Source organism: Tamandua tetradactyla, chromosome 2 (genome assembly GCF_023851605.1).
Source record: "Tamandua tetradactyla isolate mTamTet1 chromosome 2, mTamTet1.pri, whole genome shotgun sequence".
In the NCBI taxonomy this organism is placed as follows: Eukaryota; Metazoa; Chordata; class Mammalia; order Pilosa; family Myrmecophagidae; genus Tamandua; species Tamandua tetradactyla.
In genome coordinates, this window is record NC_135328.1 from 41,196,035 (window position 1) to 41,213,176 (window position 17,142).

Consider the following 17,142-nt stretch of genomic DNA (forward strand, 5'->3'; position numbering starts at 1 on the left):
ACAAAGGAATAAAGGCATAGTGGTATACCGCACTGCTTAATATCAAGCTCCCCACATAGACTACAAGTTCACAAGGACAGGCTCTGCCTCTGCCTGGACACCACCATGTGCACATGGCCTGATCCAGTGGAAAAAGAAAGAAAGAGGGTAGAAAGCATATTCAGAGCTAGCAAAAGACTGACTCTGGATCCCTTTGTGAAGAGTTGGCATTTACCTCAACTCAATGGAGTCTTAAATTGCTGCCCCTGAACCCAATATGGGAACAGAGAGTCAAAACGATGAGTTGATGTTCTTAAAAAAATATGTACGTTAACTCACTTGATTATATAAAAATTTGGAATCAGCACCTGAACCTCATACTCATGACTTCATATCCCTCCCCTACACTCTGTAGAAAGAGTAATCGATTTAAGGAAGTTTCCCAATAAAAATAAATCTGTCTTATTCTCTATGTTTTAGTACATAAGCTACTTCATGTAGGAAAATTATTTTAATCAGAGTTGCTCTTTCTCCAACTGATGGTATCAGATGAATAGTTTCATAATTCTACACAAACTTCTATTTAAAACAGAAACTTCATTATCCATTCACCTTCAAAAATGACAGACTCCAATGCAGTGAAATAGACACGACTGTACATTATATTCATTTTGCAATAGGTATGAAGAATTTAAAAATGTTCATAAACTTTATCTTAGTCATTTCAAGTCCAAGAACGAATTGTAAAGGGATAATTAGAATTATAAATATATTAATGTGCAAAGAGGTTTACGAATATCACTATTTATAATGGTGAAAAATTGAAATACCTCAAAATTGAAAAAAAATGGGGATGGAGGGTGGATGTTTCAGTAAATTACCACACAACCAATTATACAACAAACAATAATAAACCAAAAAATACAGGTCAGAAATTTAGACTAATATTACCTAATTCTTATGTGTAAGATTTTCAGTGCTGCATGAAAAAGGCAAAACAAAAGTAAACAAGATCAAAAACTGGAAATGCAGTACAATAAAATATATATATATAGGAAGAGAGAGAGAGAAAGAGGGAGAGACGTATACTCATACACTTAAACACAGAATAAAATAAAATGAAATGAAAGCAGTGGTTATCTTTGAGTGGTAAGACACCAGCAAATTCTTTTGCTCGCTTCTGTTTTGTGGATTTTCCAAAAAGGAGAATGTATATTGTTTCAAAAATAATAAAATTCATAAATAGAAAATAAAGAAAATAAATGTAATACTCTTATACTTGAGCAAAAAATGTGTGCTTTTAGCATTCTATCAAAAGAACGGGGACAGGCATGCTGAACAGTGTTGCCCTTACAGGGCTGAAGGATCTCAGAGAACCTGGCATCTTTATGTCAGCCAAAAGATGCAGCAGCATTCCTCTTATTTGAGTGTGTTCCCTGGGTCTTGCCCTATTTATCCTTACATTGTAGTCCTAGAGCATCTTTTTGGAGAGTACCAACTTTCTTAAGGATGCTGCAGTACAAAGGAACTTGGACTCAAAGCCAGAAACTACGCTCTGCTTCTGTCACTCACTGTGCCACCCTGGACAAATCATTCCTCCTTTATGGGCCTCAGTCTCTTGATTAATAAAATGAAAAGTTTTGTCCAGATCATCACAGAGGGCACTTCAGCCATAACTGACCATGATTCTTAGTCCCTTCTTGCCTTTGGAACTCTGTTCTTCCTTCTTGAAAATGAGAGCTGAAATCAAATGATCTTTGAGATCAAATGATCTTTCAGTTTGGTAGTAGATCAGTATAAAAATAGAAGTAGTTTCCTAATAGCCCATTCATCACAAGAACAGCTGTCAACTGGGACTGCCTATGTTCACCACCCTTCTTCCAATTCTCAGCTCGGGCCCCAGACTCTGGTCCAGCTCCAGTTGGGTAAGTGGAGTTGGCTACTTTTCTCTGAGTGGTTGATGTACATCTCAAATGCTCCACTTGACTACAAACACCTGACCCACTCCCATGGGCATCCTAATACACAAAGGAAGAAAATCACAGACTCCCCCACCCGCGCCCCCCAATTCTACATGCGTGAAAAACAAAGGAGATTATAAAAAGTTTGACGGCCATGCATGACCTTGTGGGGACAGTGCCTTTTTCCTCTTTCCCTAGATTTCAGCTATGCCCTTCCAAAAATGCATGCTCTCTCTGTGATTTTATATGCCACCCCCCTCCCAAAATGCTTTTCTCCTGACCAATTCCCTGCCTTTCCATTTCATCCCTCAAGTTTCAGTATCTATGCCACACCCTCTACAGAGCCTTCTCCAACTCATCTAAGACACGCGTGCACACACACACACACACACACACACACACACACACACACACACACACCAGGCCACTCACAGCACTGTGCCTTTCCCTTCTAGAAGTACTTATTGCACTTGTATTTGTCTGCTTCCATAGTGACTCTAAGATTTGAGGGTAAAGGATCAATCTGCCTAGATCATCCATGAGTCCCACACACATAGCTCAAGGCTTAGCATGTGATAATAGCTCAACCACTTTTACTAAAAAATAAATAAATAAAATGAAGCTTGAAGGCAGAGAGCTCCTGCAACCAGGACAAAGCCTGTTCCAGAGTGTAGGGATGGTCCTGGAGCAGTAACCCGGAGCGGCAGGCAGGAGGCAGCTGCTAAGGAGGGTGCACTGGCCTACCTTTTTGGTCTTTACCGTGGAGGCACAGCAATCGCCACCATCATAGTTGCAGAAGGCTCTGTTGTTGATGGCATCACAGTAATTGTCTCCCATGAAGGGCTATAAAGGGGGAGAGGAACAGGAAGGAAAAGAGGCCTTATTAGCATCCTGGAATGAGAGCGCTATCCCCAGCAATTACTCTTGGCCTCTGTCTTCTTCTAGCTGTTTCATCTTCACACAAACCTCTACTGTCAGCCTACCTGGCCCCAAATCCGAACAGCCCCTTGGACAAGCTATCATTTAACTTCTTACATTTATAAGAAACTAGACCAAATTTCCCCAGCTAGAGAATGGTTACACTGGAAGGCATAGTCTGCTGGTGTACAGAAAGCATAGGCTAGACCAGTTGAGTGCACATTTTTACTTGATGAGATGAAAAAAAAATCTGAGCTCCCTTCCTCCTCTTTTCCTGGTAGTAGGTAATTAAAAACATGATTTGCAATAAAATATATACAAATATATCAGGGAGCTAAACATAAACTACCCAAGAATTAGAAAAGATAAAACAATAATTCATAGAAATTTTGGCACAATGAGATGTGCAGATGATGTGGGTCCCTCTCCTCTGACACAGGAATACAGATGTGCTAGATTTAGAATATAATTCTCCAAACAACATTGTTATTCCCACTTTACAGATGAAGACCCTGAGGTTCAACAGAAGAAAGGTACAGACTAAGGTCACCATGGCAGAGACAGAGTAGTGATTTAAATTTAGGTAGGCACCGTGCTTTTTTCTTCACCACTTGAGGTTGGCATCGATCACATGCCGATTTATTTCTTTTCTTCCCTATGATACTCAACTTTATGATGCTCGAAAGATGAGGAAAAGATGATGGAGCTATGTCATTACTGACCTGAATCCAGAACTACCTTGGGAGAATGTCCAGGAGTTTCTGTGACTCCCCACCTTGGACTGCTCCATCCTGGCACTTAGCACAGTATATTCTGTGGTCTGTTTATGTATCAGTAACTGGTGCAAGATTATGAGGTCCTTGAAGACATGGGCAATGTCTGGTTCATCTTTGTCTCTCCATCACCAAGTTTAGGGCTGGGCACAGTTTTGGCCCTCAGCAATTTTTTGGGAAATGAAATATTATTGTACTGTCATAGTGGAAACAGCAGTCAGAAGGAGTTTAGAAAACTTGGGTTCGGCTTTTCCAAAGCTCAGAGTACTGAGGTGGTTGCTTGATGATTTTAGTCAAGTGGCTTATTTCCTCTGGTCTCCCCAGCAGTAAAATGAATGGGTACATTTAATCCACTGATTTCTCAAAGCAATGACTCCACTTCCCAAAATCTGCAATATTGTGTGACACTTCAATACGTAAAGCAGACAAATGAGAAAACATTTTGACCAAAGTGTGGGTTGGGCTCTCTAATGGTCAGTGTCTCATTGATGGGAAGAAGAGGTCATCGTTTGGCTAAAATCATTACATCCCAGTACTGGTCCAATGGTGATCTAATGGTCCCTCCTTCCTATTCAGACTATTTTGGAGTTCAAAAGAAATCCATCCCATGTGGCATCCTTGATTTTTGAATCACTGCTCCAAATTCTCATTCCTAGAGCCTTTGTGATCCCAACTCATGATGCTAGATTTAGTTACCACCCTATTTGGAGCTAAAGAAAGATCTTAGCAAGATGAGTCTGAGCACATGTAAGAATTGTATCAAGTGTGTACATGCACATGGACATGGCTTGAGCACAGGTGAGATTCAAATAACCGCCATATTGAACACATTACATTCATATTACAGCAGAGTGGCACAAAAACCAAACAAACAAATAAGTCCTCTGCTCTTGTCTGTGCTATAAGCAATCTGCTTGTGAACTGTGTTCTTTGTATTGTTTCTAATATATGAAAAAACTAATGGAAGAATTGTTTCTTAAAAAAATAAATGAAAATGGTTCCTTTTTAATTTGGCCCCTGAAAGAAAATCCTCATCTTATCTCTGATTACTTTCCCACATGTACCCTTACTGGCAGCCCCACCTATTCATCCATCTATGCATTTATTCATCCATCTATCCATCCATCTGTCTGTCTATTGATGTGTCGATTCATCCATCTTACATGCAACTCTTTTTATTAAATGCCTATTATGTGTTACACATTGCACTAAGGAAAAGGAAGCAATAGTAAGTCAATACAGATATAGTCTTTACTCCTCTACACCTTACACTTAGTGAGGAGGGAGACTTAAATCATGTAATCACACATCTAATTGGCTAATTTCAACTCTGATGAAAGCTACGGAGGAGAGGTACATGATGCTATTAGAACAAAGAGTAGGAGGATTTGACTTAGACAGGGAGCTCAGTGAAGGTATCCCTGAGGAAATGACATTTCAGCTGAGATGATAACGATCAGTAGGAGTTCATCAGAAAGGGGTGGAGGAGGGAGACTTTCTAGGCAGAGGAAAGAGCATGTGAAAAGCTTGACTACTTAGAGATTTCTCTTGTCTCTGGTATTTCTCATGCTTCTCCTTCTATCAGTAATGTATTCAGGCAAACAACTAACTCATCCTTTACGATCAAGGTCAACCATCATACTCTCAACCCTTCTGTACTTGCTTCGGTTATAGCTCTTGGTATATTTTAGAGTTCTCTTTTAATCATCTACTTCCTTTTCTATCCTATGGGTTCCTCAAGGGCAGGGAATGTGTGTCATCCATTTTTGTATCTTAGATTTCCTAGCAAATACCTGAGAATTTGAGAAAAAAAATTATCAAATACATGGTCATTAAGTAAAGGTTTGCTTAAAATTGTGGATGAACAGATGGATGAACAGATGGATGGATAAATGGATGGATGGGTGGATGGATGGATGGATGGATGAGGGAAAAGAAGATATCGCAGATGATGCAGGGAGGTCATAGTTACTGTTATCATTTGACTAAGGCCATTGTATTTCTGGAACTTGGAATAGTTCTTGGCACATAGAAACCCAGTAAAGAGTTGATGAACCAAATGGGTGAATGACCACTTTGAGAATGAGGGCAGGAGGCTAAGGGGTCAAGAAATTCTTTCTTTATCTGAGCTACCTCAAGATACTCTAAGTTTATGCCTCTTCCCTGACCCCAGAATTGTATGCCTCTAAGAATACTTTTCAAACCCAGAAAAGAGACAAACGATGAGCTCTAATTTAATGAGGCAAGGAGATGACAGGCAACTGTGAGGGCAGAGGTGATAAGCATCATTGGCAGGATTCAGAGCCTGACAGGTGAGGTTCTCTTGGGCTCCAGTGCTGAGTCAAAGGAGGGATCAAATTCTGCTGTCACGCTGGTCGCCCAGACTGCCAACTCAGCAGAATGAACACCTAGGTAATCCAAGCCTCCTTTTCCAGAAATGCTGGACTGAGCCAGTGAGATGGAAGCAACAGCTACCATCCAGGTTTTGCCATTCCAGGCTGAGGTTTGGGGGAATGGGAGTTCTCAAAGACTAGCATTGAGGGCCCTGAGAAGATGTCACAGATAATCCCTAATCAACACACAGAAAGAAATCTATGACCCAGGGACTAACTTGTGACACTTACAGGTCAAGGAATGGCTCTTGGGCAGGAGGTAGCCAAATGTAGGGAGAAAGTACTAGTTTGGTCAGGAGACCTGGGTTCAACGCTTTGGTTCTATGACTATTATGAGGCCAGTCCATTCCCTCTCGGGCACTTGTTTTCCAGTATACACAATAAATGGATTTGAGTAGATTATGATAAGAGCCCTCCCACTGTTGGCATCAAATTTTAGACTTGGCCACTGTTTGAGTCTCAGTTTCCCCATGTTTAAAATAAAAGGGCAGGACTCAATCATCTAAAGAGCCTTTCTGGTTCTGACATTCTAAGTTTCATCAAGTACATTGTCTTTGGTACAATTTGGTCCTTTCCACCTGCATTTTCCTGGGTGGGCTCTGGGGGGACCAAAGAGATTTGGACATCCTAGAATTCCACCTGGACAGGATTTGGGGCCTTCTTTATGCTGCCAGCTGAGAAGAACTGCAAGGGGCACGGGGCGCACAGAAATGTCTGTGAGCTTCACTGGCAGCCCTCCCTTGAGAACACACAGCTGACATCCCAAGAGCCCTGCACTCCCCATTCCCATAACCCCACACCCCTCACCCACTTGTCACAGATACAAAGAACCAGATCTCTGTAATTCCAAGCTCCACAAATGGCTCAGATGTAAAGTCAGAGAACTTAAGAGTCAGAAAGGATCCTCCATTTTCAGCTCCATGGTAGGGTTTAAGGTGTTATTATCTCTAAAGTGGAAGAATGAATGAATGATAGAGATGTGGGGCGGAAGAAAGTGATCTGCAAATAATAGTTCTCTGTAAAATAGGAATTAAGAAAAAAAAATAAAAACAGCCTCATGCGGCTCCTTAAAGATTAAATGCAATAATGTTGGTAATTGCCTGGCATATTAATAGAGGCAAAACCAGTATGGCCTCCTTCCCTCCCTCTCTCCTTCCCTCCCTTCCTCTGTCCCTCCCTCCGTCCCTCTCTCCCTTACTCATTTACAGATGCAATAGTAGGTAGAACACAGGGTTTGGAGCCAGAAAAGTCTGCTTTGGAATCCCAAGTCAGTTACTCATTAACTGCATTTTTTGTATATGTTTCTTAATATCTCTATCCCTCAGTTCCATCATCTGTAAAGTGGGATTACTGATTCTTATTCAAGATATCTGTTAAATGGGTATTTACAATGCTTAGGAAGTACAGTAAATGGTAGCCATCATTAACATAACAATAACAAAAACATCAGAAGGGTCATTTTGATGGAGCAGAGGTTCTCCTTCCCTTGTTACTCACCTCACAGCCTTTGACACAGTGAATCAGAGCAGGCTGAGGGTACCACTTGAGACCAGCAGTGCAGACAACTCTCTGCAGAGAGAGAGAGAGAAAGGTTGGATGGGTTTGGGGTTGGGAGGAAGCCACCTCTGTGCTTGCACCGCATGCAACCACCCCACCTCTTCTTGCAGCTCCAAGTCCTAATTTTACCCTAGCATTTACATGGAGAATTTGCCCAAATACTTGCAATAGCAGAAGCTTTAACATTAAAATAATATTTGAGTTCACTGTACTTGTCATAAGTCTGTATTTTCCTGGCAGTCACAAGGGCTGAGAAGGTGCAGGACTGGGGGATAGAGTCAGATCAGAAAGGTCCTTCAGAAAATTCTTGGCTGATGTTTGACTGATTGATGGATAAGGTGGGAAGAGGGAGGAAGGGTAGGGTTTATATGTGTGTGTGCACACGTATGTGTGTACGTGTGAATGGGGTGTGTGTGTGTGCATGTGCGTGGTTATGGTGGAGTGATAGAGGGATGGGGGAAGGTGTGGAGCGGGGTATCAGAATACCTGTGGGAGAGCATTGCAAATGCATATTCCTTGGCTCTGCTTCAGAACTATTGATTCTGAGTCTCTGAGGTCAGAGCCTGGGACCCTATATTTTAAAAACAAGCCTGCAGATGACTCTGATGCACACTATAGTTTGAGAGCAAGTGTTCTGGAGTATAAATGAACTGACCTCGATTCTTGAACCCCAAAGAGGCAGGAAACCCTTTATACTGTCACCTGCTGCCATGCCATATGGAGCAAATCACAATACCCCGAGGTTGCCACACACTTTTATATTTAGATAACTTTGTCCTTACTGTTCCCTTTCACTAAATGTCCTTCCCCATCTTGTCACCTGAAGAAAGTTTAGTTATCTATTAAATTTCTGCTCAAGACTTACTTCTTCTACAGTGCTTTTCTCAGCGTCTTCAGAGCTATAGATATGCATATATGTACTTAATTATAATCTTCTTTAATAATAATTATGATTGTAATGATAATGACAACTAAAATGTTTAGAGTGTAATCATGGTTTTAATTACTTTGTGCATTATCTCATTTATTTCTCACTGCCTGGCTGTAAGGTGGGCGTTAGTCTTGTGTCATAAGGGGAATAAGTTCCCCAAGCTCCTTAAATTTTAGGTGGAGAAACCAGGATTTGAAACAAACAATTATTCCAGAAATTATTTAAGGCAGCTTATAACCTGACATCCAACATGATGACATTTTTAAAAGTAGGTGAAAGAAGAAAGCTAAACAAAACTAGGAAGATAAAATAACATAAGAGATGGGGGCCAAAAAATAAATCCTAGAAGCTTCCATTTCTATTCTGCCATAGACACCTCACTCTCCATGCCAGATTACAATGAATTATTTATTTATTTATTTTTTTAATAACAAACCGGGTTGCAAATGCACAGGTTTGAAATGAGCGAGAACTCTGTTAGAGACCCCCATGAGTCTATATGATCAGGGCATACACTCCTGGCTGAGTACCGACTGATTAATTTTAATTAAGAAATGAACAGTCACAATGGGCCAGAATGAATGTGAAAAATCTGTACGGCCAGCCCACTCTCTTCCTCAAGGCAGACCTATATGGAAGTCAAACTGTAATTAGGTTTCTTGGTAAATGTGGGACGAAGGGAATCACGTGGTACCAGGGCTCTGGCTAGGGTTGGATTAGGTGCCTCTCCTCTCTTCCCCACAGCACGTCTGGTTTGCTCTTCGATGTCCCATGTCTAGAATGGTGCTTGGCACATAGAGGATGCTGAATAAATATTTATTTCATGAATCAATGTTTCCATTTTAAAAGAGATGTTTTCCCAATGGATGATAATTTCTATACTTGCCTCGCTCTCTTCTGGAGCATTAGAAGCAATTGTTAGATTATTATTGCTTTGTTCAGTGTCTAGATCTCCAGTGCCCAGCACAGTGCATAGTTTAAAAGATGAGCTTAGTGCACATTGGATTAAATTAAAGATGTTGGACAAGTATATTGCATAACTTGAAGATCCATCTTTTTTTTCTCCCAGAGAAATGAAAATGTTCTTATATTGATTGTGGTGGTGAATGTCAATCAGTCTTGCAATATGAAATCCACTCTCTAATAGTGATGATGATGACTGCTTTTGCTGATACTCTGTATCCTCTTTTAATATGCACACAGGATAATATATGGGAAATGACATAAGCTTTGAGAAAGGACATGTGTCATTGCAATTCTGACTTGAAATCGCTTTGAAAATTTCCACTCTGAAGCTGAGTACCCATCTAGGGCCCAATTAGTGCCGGAAACGGAAGTAAAAATTTATATCAAAGGTTTGTTGGGCTGATGCAATGAGACATGAAAATGGCTAACCTAAGACCAATTCCTTAAGCTTCTTCAGAGCAGGACCTGGGTTTTAGACACCTCTGTGTACCCCCATGGTCAGACATGGAGCACCCCAACAAATGCCTGCAGATCAAATGAAGGAATATGACTCCAATCTCCCTTCCTTCTAGCTTGGCTTCTTTCCCCCCATCTCCTGCTCAGCTTAGGACCAGAAGTAGGGAGCTTTCATTCTCTGGGAGACCTTAACCAGTCTTTAATCTCTGGACCTGGGAGTCTGTTTCAAGATAATCCAAGAGTGTCAGAGGGACATTTGGTAATGGTTCAAGAAGTAGAAAACACCAGGGTTAGGATCCACCAGGGGTTTGATGCCCACCCCTGTCCCTATTTATTTGAGAACTAATTTAATCTATCTGTAGGGGTGTCTTGGTGTGGCTGTACAACTTTCTGTCAGTTGAGGTTTAGCTGATGTGAATTTAGAAAAAGGACTTTTATACTATCTGCATGAGCCTATTTATCTATCCAAGGCTTTTGAATTTTCCACTACTACTCAGAGTTGCACACTCCACCTGTCTCATTACAAGGCCCCTCTGTGTGCAAAGAGAACTGGGAAAGGAGACAGGCAGCAGGAGCCTAAAGAAGGGCCAGGCTGTTTACACCCCAAGTTGAGAGATCCCATAGAGGGCCCCTAAATGTCAGCCTTCTCCCTCTTGATGTTAGTGAGACACCTAGCCCAGCCAAAGCCATTTCAGACCAGGTTTCATAAGAGAGTTTTGAATTCTTGTCTTGGTGGATAGGAATAATTAGACAGTCTTTTCCTTCTGGCTGCAGTCATCGTCATCAATACTAACAGACAAGCAGCAACACCAGGACCGTCATCATTACCAGCATCGTCATCATCATCAGCTATACCACCAGCACCACCACCAGCATCTGTACTGGCATCATTATTATCATCATCATCATCTTAGCACCATCACCACCACTATCATCACTGACTTCATCATCATCATCACCAAACCCTTTATTGAGTTGATATTATGCTCCAAATTCTGTGCTCAGAGCTTTCATCTCATTTAACTCTTAAAATAACTATGACATAGGTAGCTATTTTTGACTCTGGTTTACATAAGAGGAAACGGAGACACAGAGGTATTAAGCAGCTTGCCCCAAATCACACACATAGGCAAGGATAGAGTCAGAAATTAAACCCACATCTGCCTGATTTCAAGATCTATATTTTGAAACACTGCACACTCCTGCAAATTCCTTCAGCCCCTGATCCTGTAAATGTCAAATAGCCTACTCTTTTGACAGATAGAAAGACCAAGGTTCAGAAAGGTCTTTGAGACAAATGTAGGATGGGGCAGGCAGGTGATTTAATTCTAAGCTAGAATGTCTAAAAGCTGAAGTCCAGAGAAGGCAGGCCCAGGTTAGAGCTGAGGATGTACGAGAAGGCATCTTAGGAGAGCCTCCTCTACCTGAGGCCCAGACCTGACCCCCTCCTGGAAGTCTATGATGAGTTCTCATTCTTGATATTTTCCATGATTTATGGGACCTGCTGTGAGTGAATCATTTCTTAATTTATTTTTGCCTTTTGATATCAAGTCTCTGACCCCTTGGCTTTTTTTTTACAAAAACTCACCCCTTGGTGAGTTTTTACAAAGCCTAGGTATTTTTCACACTGCAGCTTTTGTATTTGAAGAATATGTGCTATTTGAAGATGCATATAGATGCTTATTGAAAGAATGAGTGAAAGATTTGAACAAACGATCAAATGAGTGAATGTACGAGTGTGTCCATGATGAATGGAAATTACTGGATTCTGGTCTCATATCTTCACCCAGGGTGCTTAGTATCTCCACTCATACATCAGATAATTGAACTTAGTATTCACTCCGAACTGTTCTACTTCCGACCTTTAGATTATTTGCAAAGTTTTTCACAGCACCATCTCCTTTTCAAGGAATTGATTTTTTTTCTTTCATGTGTTCATGTTGCATAGATTTATTATTTATATGCAGGGATGTTACCTTGCAGAATGAAATGCAGTAGAATTAGCACTGGATTCAAAATCTGACTCAGCCGGATTAGTTATGTGATTTGGGCAAGTGACAACCTCACTGAGCCTCAGTTTCCTTGTCTATAAAATGATGATAATATTTACCTCATTGGGGTGTAGTGGAGACACAAAGAAGTGGCATATATGGAGTTTCCTAATAAGCAGTGGCTATATATCATAGATATTCAATAAGACAATTCACCTTTCCTTTCTCCCCCCCGCCATCTTTCCTCTTTCTTTCTCTTCATCCCCTCCTTCCTTCTATCCTTTTTTCCAGTAGCCATTATATAAACCAAGGTCCTAGCTACCTTGAGGAATTATAAACCTCTGAGGATGAGAGTCACATTTTCCATGTGAAACTCTCCCCAAATCCCTGAGCATAGGCAGTGCAAGACAGATTGGAGATACTCTTAGGAACTAATGGAAGAAAGGCTGTCACCCCATGAATTCTAGACTTCCAATGCTGAAAGACTCTACCTCACCCAAAGGTTGCAAGCCAATAGCTTCCAGACTACACAATTCATAGAAATGTTTGGTTTGGTCCACACAAGCACTTAACAGAAATTAAAATTAGTTGCCAGTATTAAAGAAAAAAAGAGAAATGTAGTATTTTTAAAAATCTAGTTTCCCTGAACACAAGAAAAATACTGAAAATCTTAGACCCACAATTTCACGTCACCACATTTGGATAGAGCTGCTGCTTTTAGAAGCAACATTTGCTCCCTACTGTTCACCACAGTTGCCACCATTCCCTTTAGTCTCTCCAGCATGGAACCTAAGGACACTTTCATCTATCACTGAGTTTGCATTCTTTTGTTCATTCAATTAGAGGAAGACTTCTCTGTATCCTTGTCTCTTTCAAAAGTGTATTGAAAGAGCGGGGGGGGGGGGCGCTGAGAAGGAGGAGAATTTTAAAAAATATTTTTCTTTATGGAAGTGAAAAACATGCTTATAAATAGAACCTCATCAGATATATGTTCTATGATGTCAGCTATGTGAACTTCAAAAACAAGCAAAACCAACCTATAGTGATAGGAGCCAAGGCACTGGTTACCTTGGGGGTGAAGGTATTCTCTGGCATGGGGAGCAGGAGCTCTCTGGGAAATTAGAAAGATCCAGATCTTGAACGGGGTAGTAGTTTCATGAGTGAACAGAATTTAAAATGTCATCAAGTTTTATCCTGAACATTAGCGTGTACGTTAGGTCTCAATGAAGGAGAAAAGAACTTCAACTGTGTTTGTAAACTGCTAGTTCTGTAAGATGAGCAATCTGTGCATTAAATGTTGGTTACGTCTTTCTGTTGGTCTGGGATACTTAAGTTCTACTATTACTACTACTAATAATGATAACACACTTAGGTGATTAATATGCAAAATAGAATGCTTGGCCTGCTTCCCCATTTGTCCCATCTGTCTGGTTTGCATGGCTTTTTGAGTCTGTGACTTTTGATCTAAGCCTATCTCTCATTACACAGATGGGAAAGCTCAGCCTAGAGAAACGGTAGGATTTGCCAGAGGACGCACAGCAAGAAAGTTCCAGAGTTCTTGAACTAGAACCTTGGTTACCTAACTCAGCAACCATAAATATTTAGTGAGCAACTCTTGTGTGCTAAGCACGGATGCAGGTACCACATTTAACGTGGTAGATAAGATGACCATGGTCCTGCTTTCACAAAACTCACCGTTCCATTGTACTAATCAGGACACATGATGTCCATCCATCTAAATAGTCACCATTTTCTTCATAATCATGTCAATACATGTAGAACGCTTAAAACAAACCTGGCATGTGGTAAGTGCTAGTGATGAGCCGTACACCTCTCTTTCTAACTCTTTTGTTGGGGGTGACAAATTGGAAAGTTTGAGATCTGCCATGGCGGGTGTTTTTAAACCTCACAAATTGGCACATGAGAGCTTTTTGTTTGTTTGTTTTTGCAAAGAGCTGGTTGCTAAACATTTACAGGCACACCACTCAGAAGGGCTTTATATATATTTTTAAATATTTTTGCCTTTATTATTATTATTCTTCATTCATGGGCAGCTGACATCAGCCTGACCTGGGTCCCTCTTCCATTCCTCTAAGGGAGTGGCTTTCATCTGTGATTCTGTTTCCTCCACTGGAAGATAGGAGAATAATGCTCATCTTTCAGGGCTACTGTGTGTGTGCAAGAGAGACTGGGCAGTGGGCCATGAATGGAAAGGGCCTGACCTAGAGCCCAATGCCCAGCAGTGTCCGTTATGTGTCCATGCTCAGCTCTCACTTGTTTTTCCTTGGGATGATGGAGGCAGGAGTTGAAGCAGAGCCTCGCTCCCAACCATCTCCCTTGCACTAGTGCCTAGAGGTAGACCCTCCCAAAGCAGGGGATCCACCCAGGGCCAGTTTTGGCTTGGAAATGCCTGCCCTGGCAGCTCTCTGGAGCTCTCACTGCACCTGGGGCAAGGGTGCAGCAGAGGCCGGCATTTCTGCCTTATTCCTGGAAATCATCAATCTCTGCCCTTCGCCCTCCTCCCTTTTCCTACCACAGTTTTTTCCTCCTGGATAATGAGGCCTCAGGAGACTGGTGGAGGTCTGAACCTCGTTATGACTCTCTCTGTAGACCCGCATCAATAAAGGCGGGCAGCCCAGGGAAATGGGTGGGGGCTGGGGCCGGCAGGCAGCGGGTGGGCAATGGGGGAGGGGGAAGAGAGGGGGTGGCTTGCAGGCTTTCAAATCCCTGGATTTATTTCATAGTGAATTATAACTGAGCTCTTTAGTGCAGAGGACTCACAGAAGGAAGGGCAGGAAGTGACCCATGGGGCAAAGAGAAGGTCTGGTGTGGGAGCTGTTCCTGGGGAACCTGGTCTATGTCCTAAGCAAAAGAGGGTCTGGGTTTGGGGTACATGGGAGCGCCCCTGTATCTGTCCTTCCTGTGTCTGAGCAAGGGTGTGGGCTGTAGGCTGGGCTATCACCTCTCTCAGTGATCCTCGGTTTCCCTATCTGTACATTAAAGGGCTTGAGTTTGACAATCCCAACTCCCTGGGATTCTGACATGTGGCTCTGTGACATCAGCAAACATCGGGCACCCGGGGGCAAACTGCAGATTCTGCATTAGGTACGGGGACAGGCACTTGGAGGTGGAGCAAACAGAGAAAGGAGCCAGAGGGCAGGGATCCAGGGGTATATCATGGATGTATGAGAGGACCAGAGGCAGAGAGAAAGAGAGAGACAGAGAAAAGGACAGATAATGAAGATGGAGGGGGAGAGAATATCGGAGAGAGGGAGTAAAGGAGAACAAGGTGGAAGAGGAGAGAAAGAGAAACAAAGGGAAAAAAAATAAGCAGGCAGAAGGAAACAAAACTGAAGAGAAAATTTGGAGGCAAGAAAAGAGACTTCAACAGAAGCAGCGAAAGGGAGGAGAAAGTAGGGGAGAAGAAGGCTGGGGCGCTCAGGGGAGGACAGGGGCCCTGACCAGGTCCAGCACCAGGGCCATGTACCCAGAGTGCTGAGTAAGCCCTCAAGCCCATGCCCCGAGCTCCTCTGAGAAACACTGGGTTCTGCCCTGACTGTCCAGAGCACAGTCTGCAGCAGATGGGCAAAGGGCAGTGCCCCGGGTCTGTGAGGTCTCCCAGCACCCCAGACTGAAAGGCTGGTGGAGAGGGACACAGCTGAACCTCACCCTGCCACACCCTCTCTTGCATTCTCCAGAATGAGGAACCAGCACCCAGATCTTGTACAAGGGGCTGGGGATTCATGCTGTCCAGGAGGACACCAGCAGGCTTCCAAGTCAGCTCTAGGGTCCCTGATCGGGTGACACAGGATTGTCAGCGGATGATCGGGGTGGCCAACACCAAAGTCATAAGGACAATGACACTGGTTGCCCTGAGGAGGGGCCTCCATGTTCAGCTGGCAGGGGTCACCCCAGCCCAGAAGGTGGGATGGGCCCAGTGCTGGATCAGGCTTGGGGTTGCATCCTCACCCTGGACCTAGTGCTTCACTTCTGAGGTCTCAGTGTCCACATCTAGAAAATTCAGACCGTGCCCCCTCCCATACAATGGGAAGGTTTAAATGTGATGCTGTGAACTAAATGCTGGTATAGGTATGTGAACTGCCACACGGCATGCTCCATAAACAACATGTGTTTCTCATTCCCTATTCACAAATCAATCACTTTTCACAAAACAAGCAAACAACAAGAAACTTCAGTGATAGAGCCCAGCCATCTAAAAGCTTATATTAGAGATGCGAGATAGCACAGTCCTCACGAGGATGGCCGTGGCTGGCATACAGACCTGGATTTGTGACCTGGCTCTGCTGTTCCCTGCCTATATGCCTCAGTTTCCTCATCTGTAACTTAAGGGACACGGGTACCTCTTATTTCTACGCTGCTATAAGGATTCAATGGGATAATAAAAAAAGGCCTTTAGCACAGGCTCTGACACCGAGAAAACATTGAACAGTTAAGGACTGGAGAACTGATTGTGAATGAGTCCCGAACCTCACAAGGCAGGTGTGATGATTCAATGAGATAATATATGTAAAGGGACAACCACGGGACCAGGACATAGGAAGTGTTCAGCAGTGTCATTTCCCTCCCCCTTGGCCAGCAGGTGAGTGTGTGGGCAGCCCCGTCACTCACCTCCACCCGAGTAGGGTTCAGCCAGTAGGGGATATCCCTCACAGTCACGTTCAAGGGCAGGATGATGGACTCGCTGTTGTGGTCCGGGCACGAGGTCGTGCACTCCGACCCTGAGGGGAAGCACAGTGCGAGGTAGCAGCTCAGCCCACCGATCTCACTAGGCCCACGTGCCACCCTCCCCCCGAAGCAGACCTTGCCGCTCCCCCGTCCAGTGCACTCAGGGGCCGCACCCTTGAGGGCAGTGGGAAGGAGTCAGCTTCCTCGGCAGGGCCGTGTCCGGTCTCCCTGGCGCTCTCCACCTGTCTCCAGTCCAGCTGGCAGCCACCGCCAGGTTTGTCGGCCCTGAGCCCTGTGTGGTCACACGCCTTCTCTGCTCCAAAGCCTTTCCAGGGCTCCCCACATCCAGGACAAAGCACACCACCCCACTCCCATGCTGGACACTGAAGGCCTCCCACGGTCTGGCCCCACCGCATCTCCCACCAACCACCTTCCCGCGTGGGTTGGTCCAACCAGAAGGAACTATACTTGGTTTTCTGGCCAAGTCTCATACTTCCTTGCCTCTGTGCTTTTGTTCTTGTTCACCCTTCT

General features: G+C 43.3%; 1 protein-coding gene across 1 annotated transcript in view; it reads right to left on the minus strand.

Annotated features, from left to right (window-relative positions):
* PAPPA (pappalysin 1) overlaps positions 1–17,142 on the minus strand; it is a 242,206-nt gene that overhangs the window by 17,064 nt on the left and 208,000 nt on the right. The window contains exons 19-21 of the mRNA XM_077143649.1: positions 16,555–16,664; positions 7,522–7,593; positions 2,685–2,783 (exon numbers count right to left, since the gene is read on the minus strand). Coding sequence (XP_076999764.1) covers positions 2,685–2,783; positions 7,522–7,593; positions 16,555–16,664 — 281 coding nt within the window. The remainder of the gene's footprint in view (positions 1–2,684; positions 2,784–7,521; positions 7,594–16,554; positions 16,665–17,142) is intronic.